The sequence below is a fragment of the Rhinoderma darwinii genome, chromosome 4 (assembly GCF_050947455.1).
Source record: "Rhinoderma darwinii isolate aRhiDar2 chromosome 4, aRhiDar2.hap1, whole genome shotgun sequence".
Classification (NCBI taxonomy): Eukaryota; Metazoa; Chordata; class Amphibia; order Anura; family Rhinodermatidae; genus Rhinoderma; species Rhinoderma darwinii.
Window position 1 is genome coordinate 150,850,458 of NC_134690.1, and position 12,181 is coordinate 150,862,638.

General features: G+C 44.0%; 1 protein-coding gene across 3 annotated transcripts in view; it reads right to left on the bottom strand.

The window, feature by feature from the left end:
- The window catches only part of MCF2L2 (MCF.2 cell line derived transforming sequence-like 2), a 396,533-nt gene that overhangs the window by 251,650 nt on the left and 132,702 nt on the right, over nucleotides 1-12,181 (bottom strand). For all 3 annotated transcript variants that reach the window (XM_075861683.1, XM_075861681.1, XM_075861682.1), the window contains exons 8-9: nucleotides 1,649-1,773; nucleotides 231-345 (exon numbers count right to left, since the gene is read on the bottom strand). In XM_075861683.1, coding sequence (XP_075717798.1) covers nucleotides 231-345; nucleotides 1,649-1,773 — 240 coding nt within the window. The remainder of the gene's footprint in view (nucleotides 1-230; nucleotides 346-1,648; nucleotides 1,774-12,181) is intronic.

Here is a 12,181-nt window from a genome sequence, read left to right on the forward strand (position 1 = left end):
TTCTAGTTTAGAAAAACAATTTTCATATACCCTCTCAGCTAATTCTGAGTTAATAGAGGGAGGTCCCCTGTTCAGGATCTACCTCTCTTGGCAAGGGTGCGGAGTGGTTACATACATAGGGTGAACTTTTTCACTTGAATGTACATTTCAAAGTATTCATGACATTCACATTTTTAGAAAAGTTCAAGTATAACATACAATGAACCTCATTTTTTTTTTTTTTCAAGTACCTCTCTGAAATCATGCTCGAAGTGTCGCAGCTGCAGGCACTGTTCTAATTTCAGATGATGGCGGCTCCAAAATTGATCAAAAGCTTTTTTTGTTTCATCCAACTGAGCCAATAACCTGGTAAAAATAAGGTAGAAGAGTCTATCAGAAAAATAATAAACACTTACTATAAGTATCACTTTGGCAGTGATCTTTTTTTTTTTTTTTTGCTAATAAACAGTTTACAATACATACAGTATACACCTATATGTAAAGCTTCAAGTGTTATTTCACCAAGATTAAAAATTTGGATGTAGTGTAAATTATGGGACACTCTGAATAGTCACAAAATTGTCTGCAATACTAAATGTACTGTACTGTATTTATGTTAGAAACAAAAAACAGGGTTTGAAAACAATAGCATAGACACTTTCATGTAATACAGAAATGCTAACTTTGTGGCTAATGTTTCACTAATGTAAAACTAGGTATTTTGCAGCGTAAGCCTTCCTATCAAAAGCAGCGTTTCCAAACTTCATGCGTGACCTAATGTTATCTTAGATCAGTGTGTTGAATTAATGGTGTTTCCTGACATTGTGAAAAACCTCAGTATGGCTAAAAATAAAAACATGTTACATACATGTCTGCACCTTTCAAATCCCCCATTGTTTCCACGCCGTGGTCCTTCACTGGTCTTCTTTTACTATGCTGCACTGATGACTTGCCATACTCAATATGTGACCACGGCAGCCGATCACTAGCAGTCACCTAGTATACAAAGCCTGGCAGGGGACTTGGAAGGTGGATATTTGCATGTTTGTTATTTTGAGCCAAATGAAGCTTATACTGGCCTTTTTAATATGTCAGAAACCCCCATTAATAGCTCAACACCAGCAGCTAGAATAATACACTCAGGGGTTAGGAGATTGCACTATTATGTATACAAGATATAAGTATAGTCCTATATGCATAATTGTGTCCTAAAAGGGCTACACCTTCAGTGATCTATATAAAGTTCAGGTTTCATAAGGCATAGATACAATTGAATTATTGACGAACAATACAGAAGGATTAGTCCTAAGACAGGGTTCACACATCAAGGTCAATTTGCATCTTTTCACAAAATGCTAAATGGTACGGATTTGCCGTGCTTTGACCGCGACGTGTGAACACAATCTAATACTTCATCAGAACAATTTATAGAAAAATATTGATGGCTTCAGTAGTGACCACTTTGTAGCAGATGAAAGTGCGGATGGGTTGCTCAGCACATACTCGCTGAAGGACCGTTGTTTACAACCACTTGGTTATGCTTCGTGTTTAAGTTAGTCCTACAAATATGTAACTGTTGGTCTTCCTGGATCTCACACAGAGATTTGTCATTTTAGTATTAAATTGAATAGGACTCTGAATTAATAAGACCTGTGTGTACAGTACAAACCTTTCAACGGTAGCCATGTTCTCCAGCTCATCCGGTGTCAGTTTGCAGTTCGGGTCTTTGGACACTGGCTCCTTTATACATGAGAGCAGAGTCCTGCCTTGTTGCACCGCTAGCTTTAAATCATCCTGGAAGAGAAACATCAAGCAGTTATAAAGAGGTTACTTATGTTGTTTTTAGTCTAGACATTGTCTCTGTATTTGGCTCCATAGAAAGCTGCAAAAGACAGCACGCATATAATATTCACTGAGAAGAAAGGTGACCTGAGGACTAATCGTTCTTCATTTAAGTATGTATGTGAATGTACTACCTAAAAAAATGTCATTGCAATAGTTCATGTCTTGCTAATAACATGGAATATTACCTACGGCATCTCTGGCACAGTTTAATAACCAAAGTATCTTATTTGCTAAACAGTTATTCCTATTCACCTTTAGTAATGCTCTTCTAATGGTATTCTTAAAAAACATATTTTACTTCCCATACATGTAACAGAGTCAAAGCAAAGCTTTCCTTCACCTGGGGCAAAGATTCAGTTTATTGCCCTAACCCTGTATCGACATACCCAGGCCAAGGCCAAGAGTGGGTTGTCGGTGTCCCTCCCCTAGGACCAAGGACAGCTGCTCCATCAGCCCCCATAGCTAGGCCCCTCTATGTATTACATACTAAATGAGTTAAACGTTTGAATCCAAAAGAAAGTAGAAAGAATGCAGCATCTGTTCAATATAGTTATTTTCATTTGTCATCCATGTGCAACGTTCCGGCTCAATGTCAGCCTTTTTGAAGCATAGATGCTTGGAAAAGGCTGACACTAAGGCTAGATGCACACGGGCGTTGCGCATCTCGGACGTAAAAAATGGCAGTTTTTCACGTCCGAGGTGCATCCGTGCTCTGTGCTGCGGGATGCGATATCACACATCCCCCATAGACTAGAGTATATGGAGGGATGCGTGAAGCGTGAAAAAATAGGACATGTCCTATTTCTCATGGACCCTTCACACAGTCCGTTGAAACAACGGCCGTGTCAACTGCCCCATTGAATTATATAGGTGCATGTGACGGCCGTTGTTTCACCGTTTAACACGTTAGTGTGAATAAGGCCTTAAACTAAATTTTGCAAATGGGTGACAAATAGAAAAATGGATGCTGCGGTTTTTAATTTTCATTTGGATTCAACTATTGGAGGATTTGGGTCTCCTTGGCGAGCGGCTTTGCATCCAGGAAATTGACTCATGCTGCTGTCCTAAACTCCATTTTATGGTATTTAAGCCATATAACGGAAGACTGCAAAATACTGGAAATTTGTTAAGTAGATGCTTTACTTCTGCGACTTGTGTGCACAAGTACACTAAGAATGAAGACTGGACTTCTGCAATGGGTTAGCAAAATCAGACCCTAAACATGGCTTGCTTTTAGGTTGTAACTATGGTGACACATAGGTCTGCGAAAAAGCTGTACACACAAAACGGTAAGGGATTTCTAGTTGCATTAGAGCATGCTAAAACTGCCCATAGCCTTTAGGATAAACGTTGAAATTGCAACAAGAACAAAGATACCCATACCGAATTGTCCTTTATTTTTTCACATAGTATATTAATGCTCTGGGTACACCTGCACATTGTAAAGGATGGGTCCCTGTCACATTAGACAGGTTCTAGAAATGCTACAAAGCCAGAGGGATTGATAAACAATATGAAGGTGAGCAGATAAGCAGCACAAAAAAAACAAAATTTGAGCGTTTCTCTGAGCTCTGTGCTCAATCATCGCTATAACTCATATTGCTAAAATTAGCACAGCTCACCATAAGATCTTGAAAACAGGTGGGGACTGTGGCACCCCTTAAGACTCCTTCCTCTCAAGGTGCAAACATTAGGAAGAAAAAAAAAAGGGCGATTGCGGCGCTACAACCCCATTTTTTCCCATTCTATTGTTTGCATCTGATTACGGCTCACGTATCCGGTACCAGAGACAGCATCAGCTTCCTTGACAGTCAAACTCTAAATATTGAGAATTGCGACTCTGTCAAAGACCTCACCTCTCTCAAAGTGGTGACATCAGCAATCCTGTGGGAAAGCGACAACTAAGCATCAGAGAACAAGGAACCGCCCGGACAGCTAACCCCTAAAAGGATTATCTTTAATGTGAGAAAAGTCTTCACAGGAAAATACTGATATACTATAAGTCTTTCTGCCCCTGTCTATAAGATTTCTTCCCCTTTTCTCCCTCCCTACCCCCCTCTTCCCACTTAAGCTCAAATAGGGAACCCGGTCAAATATGGTCTAGAGTGGACAGACCTAAATTTGTACATCATACTATGTTCCCTTCAAGTTTGGTACAAAGCTTGTAAAGGTGCTTTGATAACATGAAAATCTTTAATGGTATTACCCTCTCTTATGTTTACAAAATTAGAAATTGTATTCATATAGTTCAACTACTTTTTTTTATTTTCTTCTGTTCTAAGTGACACATGTGGAAATCTGCTCCTAATGTCTCTGGGAGGAGATACTGACCCTTGGTTTACCTACATGCTACTTCTTCCTTGAATTACTTCAGGCAAGGTGACTTGTGATATATCCCTTACTACTTGGCCCATATCCAAAGGTAGAATAAAAATTTACGAACACACTTCACATATTCTTCCTTTATGGACTCCATATAGCTAACCTCATAACCTCATATAATGTAAAGGGACTTAATTCTTCATGAAAGAGATACAGAATTCTCACATTTTTAACCCCTACGCGCACCATGATGTAATAGTTCGTCGTGGAGCAGGGGGTGATGTTTGGAGCGGGCACATACGTGGCTGGTATCAGCTGTGCATTAGAGCTGACACCAGGGACTAACGGCCAGGAACAGCGCTATTCCTGGCTGTTTAACCCCCTCAGATGCTGCAATCAATCACAATTGCAGCATCTAAGTAGTTAGAAACAGCTCATTGGTATCCCAGTGACGAGATTGGGGGTGCTAATGGTTATCATGGCAGCCCAGGGGCCTAATGAGGCCCCCCAGGACTGCCTTTCTTCATCTCCTGTTAAGCCGTGTCTCTGGCACAACTTAACAGGAGCCTGTAAAAATGACAATATATTGCAATACATTAGTATTGCAGTGTACTGTACCAGCAATTCAATGATCGCTGGTTCTAGTCCCCTAGGGGGACTAATGAAATGTGAAAAAAAAGTTAAATAAAGTTTTTAGCAGTGTAAAAAAAAGTTAAAAAAACCCCTTTAAAGTAGTATAAAAAATAAACAAAATTGGTATCGCCGCGTCCGTAAAAGTCAGAGCTGTTACAATATACCATTATTAAAAAAAAAATAAAAATATTTAAACCGCAAGAATCGCTGTTTTTTGGGCACTTCATATCCCACAAAAAATTAGATAAGAAGTGATCAAAAAGTCTCATGTAGCCTAAAATGGTAGCAACAGATACTTTAACTCGCCCTGCAAAAAAATAAGCCCTCATACCGCTCAATCGACAGAAAAATAAAAAAGTTATGGCTCTCAGAATACGGCGACTAAACACAAATTTTATATTTAACAATTAGTTTCCATGTAAAAGTAGTAAAAAAACAAAAAACTATATAAATCTGGTATCGCCGTAATCGTATTGGCCGGTAGGATAACGTTAACATGCCATTTTTACCGTATGGTGAAAGCTGTAAAAACCAAACCCCTCAAATTATTGAGGAATCACTGTTTTTTTTCCTATTCCACCCCACAAATAATTTTTCCCCATTTTCCCAATAGCTTATATGGTACAATAAATGCTACCTTGAAAATCTAAAACTTGTCCCGCAAAAAAAAAGCCCTCATATAGCTTTATCGACGGAAAAATATAAAGGTTATGGCTTTTGGAAGGTGGGGAGGAAAAAATAAAACCGAAAATCCCAAAAATGGCTGTGTCCTAAAAGGGTTAAAGAAAACAAAATGCAAGACTATACTACTACATAAAACACATTTTAAGGTGAACCATTATGCTAATTTATCTTATTCAAATTATCTCATATGGTACCATTGTGGCTCTAATAGTTCTGATTCCAGGGAAGTCAGAATTGGCATTCAAAGAAATGTTCCTTTCACTTACTTTTCTCATATACAAATATACAAATTCCTTCTCCTGAAGGGTAAAATTGGTTAGTCATGATAATTGGTAATTTATATGCCCCCCAATTCAAGCCAAATAGTTTGGCTATTAGGGGTTCTCCCACTTTTAGATTTCTTTGAAGAAGGAGTAGTCCTTATACACAGCAACATGAATCTGGTCCCAGGGCTAGACTCCTACTGGATTAGATGTGTTAGGATTCGTTCACATCTGCGTCAGAGCTCCGTTCATGGGTTCCATCGGAGCTTTCCGTCATGAACGGAACACTGACTGAAACGGAAACCATAGGTTTCCGTTTGCATCACTATTGATTTCAATGGTGACGGATCTGGTCCAAATGGTTTCCGTTTGTCACCGTTATGCAAGGGTTCTGTCATGTTGATGGAAGCAATACCTCTTCCATCAAAACGATGGAACCCTTGCACAATGGTGATAAACGGAAACCATTTGGGGAGTTGCCCGGAAGGGAGGATCCCTTACCTTAGCGTAGTAGGTCTCCTTGATAGCCAGCAGAATCCACATGGAAATAGCGGCCTTAGAGGCTGGCCCGCCCTTGCGTAGGCCCTCTGGAACCACAAAAAGAGAGTTTGAGCGGTGAAAAGGCTCAGTTACCGAAAGATAGATTCGCAGTGCTCAGACCATGTCCAGCCGGTGCAGAGAACGCTCCCTCTAATGAGAGGGGTTAGGACAGAACGTAGGCAGAAAAATGTCCTCATTGAGCTGGAAAGAAGACACCACCTTGGGAAGGAAGGATGGAACCGGACGAAGTACCACCTTGTCCTTATGGAAGACCATGAAGGGGGATCTGCAAGATAAAGCAGCCAATTCAGACACCCTGCGGATCGAAGTGATGGCCACCAGAAAGGCAACTTTTCAGGACAAAACACGGATGGGACTTCCCGCGTAGCTTCAAACTGTGACGACTGAAGAACGTCAAGGACCAAGTAGAGATCCCAGGGCTCTGGAGGAGGAAAGTGCGGAGGAGCACAATGGGTGACCCCCTGCAAGAACATCTTAATTGGAGAACGGAAAGCCAGCGTGCGCTAAATAAAGAGTGGACAGGGCAGAAATCTGACCCTTCAGTATTGCCATACTAAGTCCCTGGTCCAAACCCGTCTGAAGGAAGGATAGGATGTTCGGAGTAGAACAGAGAAAGGGGTGGAAGTATTGAAGGTTACAACATTTGAAATACACCCGCCACATGCGATGGTAGGCACTTTGGGTCTGAGGCTTCCGAGCCTTTACAATGGTCTGAATGACCAAGTCAGAGAAACTTTAGAACCATGGCTTCAACAGCCACGCCATCAAACGCAGGCAAGATAAAGAAGGACCTTGGGAAAGGAGGTTGTGCCAAAGAGGGAGGGGCCCAGGCGCATCTGCGAGCAGGAACATGAGATCCGCATACCACACCCTGCGTAGTCAATCTAGAGCAACCAGAAGGACTAGCACCCCCGCTTCCTTGACTTTCTTGAGGACCCGAGGCAGGAGGGGAAGAGGCAGGCAGAATTAGATAAGGCTGAAATCCGACCAAGAAAGAACCAGTGCATCGGCCCCTAAGGTATGAGGGTCCCTGGCCCTGGCCACGTAAGCTGGGCACTTGTGGTTTAGGAGGGAGGTTCACATCCGGAGTGCCCCAGTGAAGGCAGAGACGGTGAAATATGGTTGGGTGAAAGGGCCACTCTCCCGCCCCCGACACCCAGTTTTCCATTTCTAGTCCGCCTCCTAGTTTTCCACTCCTGGAATGTGAGGGGGCGGGAGCATGAAGCCCTGCTAAATGAAGGGATCGGGAGGCTTCCTGCTACACTGGCCTGCTCCTGGTGCACCCTTGGTGATTCAAGTACGCAACTGCCATAGAGTGGTCTGTCTGGACTTGAACCGGAAGGCCTGTGAGAAGGGATGTTCTATAGGAAAGCGCCAGAAAAATGGCCCTCAGTTCCAGAATGTTATAATGGAGACGAGTCTCTGAGCTGGACCACTAGCCCTGGACTGTGAGGCGGCCGAAGACTGCCACCCAACCTGACTTGCTGGCATCCATCGTGATCACCTGCCAACGGAGGATGGCAAAGGGCTTCCCCTGGGATATATTCGGGGAGGACAGCCACCATAACAGTTCTAGAAGAACCAGCAAGGGAAACTGGATCGAAAGGTCCAAGGAGTCCTTAAGACCTGTCCCAACGAGCAAGAATTGCCAACTGTAGAGGGCGAATGTGAAATTGGGCAAATGGAATTGCCTCGAACGAGGAAACCATCGTCCCAAGATCCCTCACGCTAAAACAAACATGGCAGGGAGAATTCCTGCACAGCACTAATACTCCCTTCCGGAGGGAGCTGATTTATGTTTCCGAAAAAAAAATCCATCCCACCAGGGTTTTCGAGGATCATCCACAGGAAATCCACCCTTTGAGAGGAGATGAGGGAGGACTTGTCCTCATTGACTATCCACCCAAACGGCGAATGAAGTCCAGGGCGATCTGAAAACGTGCCAAATTGTCCTGTTTGGAGGGGGCCTTCACCAAGAGGTCGTCCAAGTATGAGATTACCGCGACCCCGCCCTGGATCTAAGAAGGGCCATGAGAACCGCCATGACTTTGATAAAGACCCTGGGTGCAGTGGACAAGCCGAAGGGAAGTGCCACAAATTGGAAATGATCGGAACCCACCACGAAAACGCTGGTGAGACCGAGAATTGGGTATGTGAAGGTAAGCATTTTGGGTGTAGACTAAAGACAGGAACTCAGGCACTTCCAAGGATGCCACGACTGAGCGCAGAGATTGCGTATGAACCTGCGGACCTTGAAATGCCAATTGAGGTGCTTGAGATCCAGGATACGACTAAGAGATCCATCCTTTTTGAGACTGTCAAAAGGTTGGAGTAGAAGCCCTGGAATTGCTTTGACAATCACACCTTGCTGGAGGAGAGAAGAGAGATGTGCCGGCGGAAAAGGCGAGCACCCGGGCAGGGCCCACGAGAAGAAGTCGACAGGAAGAACTGACCTGGAGGAAGGGAGGAAAAATCTATCTTGTTTCCCGTAGACACAAACTCTCGGACCAGGCATCTTCTAGGGCTGCGAGCCATGTCTCCTAGAAGGAGAGCAGCCGTCCCCCCACCGAGGAAGTAACTCAGGTGATGGAAGACCTTCAGGATGAGGAGGTCCTCGGGGCAGTGGCAAGCCTAGCAGGCCGGTGGCAGGGCTGCCATAACTGTCTTGGCCTATAAGAGGGGCCCAAGGCCCAAGATGGACCCCCGTCCCGGGAGAATGACTATGACGTGAGTCGGAGTTCTGAAAGGAACGATACCTCTAAGAAAACCTGGAAGAGTCGGCTGGGTGATGCCGAGGACGCCACTGGGGAAGTAAGGTATTTCTACCCCCTGTAGTATCTGCAATTAGTTTTACCAGATCGGGACCGAAGAGAAGGTTGTGGGCAAAAATAAGAGTGAGGACAGTCTTCTTGAAGGCCGGCTCGGTATTCCAGGTGTGAATATATGTAGAATGGCAGATAGCACTATATTAGCCTTAGGGGAGTGGCAGGCCGCCTCAATGGAAACATCACAGAGATACTTAGATGCCTGGATCTGCTGGGAAGCAAAAAGAGATTCCACCTGATGTGGCTTCCCTGAGTCGGGAGACCGGTTGATCCGCTTTGCCATGATTATGAAGGCTTTGCTAACCCAAGAAACTGCAAACGATGGCCGGAGAGTAGCGCCAGCGGCTGAGAAGGCGGCCTTAGCCATATGACCTACCTTCTTATCGATAGGATCCTTAAGAAAAGCAGCACCCGCTATGGGCAGAGTAGTTGCCTTAGATAGTTGAGCCACAGGGGGATCCACTAGTGGACAGGCCAACTGTAAAGGGTTTGCCAGACACAGGTTCTGTGTCGACGCCTGGGGTTAATCAGCCTTCATCAGCTCCAAGGTCTGCTAGAGTGACGCGATCTGTTACCACTCAGGCTTGCAGGCTGAGGAGAGGGAGAACCAATCACAGCCTGGCCTGACGGTTCTAGCTCCCGACCCTTGGTCTATTTATACCCTCACTTGCAGCATGTTCCTTGCCTGTGATTGTCTGGTTTCCTGGCTCTGCAATTCCTGCTATTTACCTGATTGACCGCTGTAACTTATTGACCCTGGCTTGCCTGACTATTCTCCTGCTCTGATTTTGCTACTACGTACTCTCTGGTTTGATTCGGCTCGTTCACCTCTGCCTGTTGCTCACGGTGTTGCCGTGGGCAACTGCCCCTACCCCCCCCCCCTTTTATTCTGTGTGCCCTTGTCTTGTGTTGTCTGTCTTGCACTTACTGAGCGTAGGGACCGTCATGCAGTTGTACGCCGTCACTTAGGACGGGCCGTGCTAGTAGGCAGGGACCAAGGTGTGGGTAGATTAGGGCTCACCTGTCCGTCTCCATACCCCGATTCATTACACCAACCACTTAGAGACGCATTCGCCTGAAAAGTAGAACATGACGTCCATCCTTTAAGATGTGGGCAAAGGCCTGTCCGGGTGTTTCCACTCCCTTCTAAGGAGTTTGCCAAGCCCCTTATGGTCAGGGAAAACTAGAAGGGGACGCCTCTGTCGCCAAAATGAGATGTCCTCTTGAGATGAGCCAGGAGTGTCTTCAGGGATTTGCAGTATATCTCTGACCACCCGGATAAGATCTTGTATGGCGGGGGGTGTAGAAGTGCCTTGCTCAGACTTTGAGTCAGAGACAGAGGAGCCCCCATTAGAGGCAGACTCGGCCATATCACGAGCAGGGGTAGAAGCAGATCCACCCGCCGTGGCCCTAACCATGGAGGAACTTGAGGAAGAGGAGTATATTCTATGAGACTTCCTGGCCCGTTTGCAGAGCATGCCTGCAGAGCCAGAGTGGGAGAGCTCACAGGTGGAGGGCTTGACTAACGGGGAAGCAATCTGCTCAGGCAGCTGGTTTAAGGCTTCAACCATTCCCTGTGAGAAACACGCAATGTTATCTACCGCCTGGATGAGGGAAGACGCCCATTCCGGGGGGGACAGAGTCACTAGCATTTTTATTTAAAAAAAAATCACTTTCAAAAGTTTACATAGCCTTTAAGTTAAACATCTCTTTCTTAAACACTATCGGTTCCTGTTATAACGAAAAAAACGAAGAGGAGACCTCTCAAAACCATTTACTGTACAGGAATTAGAGGAAGCTGTTCAAAATTCTCCCTCAGGGAAAAGTCCTGGTTCTGATGGTTTTCCCATTTTTTTTATATTGCACTTTAAAAACATTCTCTATTACCAACTCTAAAGGCTGTTTACACAGGCAGATTTCTGCCCAGAATGAGCTCCGATAGCAGATAATAACATCGATCGATGCTCGTTTAAAGGCCCTTTACATGATGTAAACTGTATGTTAATATGATCGTTTGGTCTCCATACAGTTTACATGATGTCAGCAAAACATCCCCTGTTTATACGGGGAATGTGCTGCCGACACAAATTATTTCAGCAGACAACCGAGCATTTACTCGTTCGTGGGCTGATCCCTGCCCTGTTCAGACAAGGCAGTGATCGGGAACAAGCATTTGTACAGATGATCATTTGCCTGATCATTGAAATGTGTTACCAATATGTAATCTAGCCCTGCAAGGGCATCCTTTATTCAGTGATAAATCTCGCTCCCACATATGGTTAATTTCAAAGGATGGTAAAGACATTTGTTTTAATCATAGACCTATTTCACTATAAAATATTGATTTAAAATTGGTAGCTAAAATTTTAGCTGATAGACTGAAACACATCTTTCCCGATTTTAAAGACCCTAATCAAGTCAACTTTGTTAAACTAAGAGGGGGAAAGGACAATACCACTAGAATACTGCATAATTTACACTATGCACGCAAAAATAAAATCCCTTTAGTCTGTCTCAGCACTGACGCTAAGAAGGCTTTTGACAGAAGATATTGGCAATTCATGAAACAAACTCTTCAAAAATGTCATATTCCCCCTTTATCAATGCAGTCTTCTCCATGTACTTTTTTCCTTCAACTTCCGTAACTATCACAGCAGTGTTCTCTGCCCCCTTCAGCATTCGCAACGGAATGAGGGGGTTGCCTTCTCTCCTGACTTCTTTTCATTATGGTAATGGAAATTCCTATACAAGCACTCAAATTCCAGATCTCAGATATCCAAATAGGAGGTACAGTAGGTAACACAAATTGGCAGCATATATGGACAACCTTTTAATACAAATCTCTAACCAAGTAATAGCCCTCCCTAAACTTCAAACACTATTAGACTCCTTTAGCTTCCTCCCAAATTTTGAAATTAATACTAGTAAATCAAAAGCCCTAAGCTGTGTCCTATTTCCATCCCCCAGAAACATCGTAGCTAGTTCCTCCCCTTTCAATTGGTCATCCCAACAGATAATATATCTTGGGATCAAAATATTTGATAACATACCTTGGGAATCAACAATTTC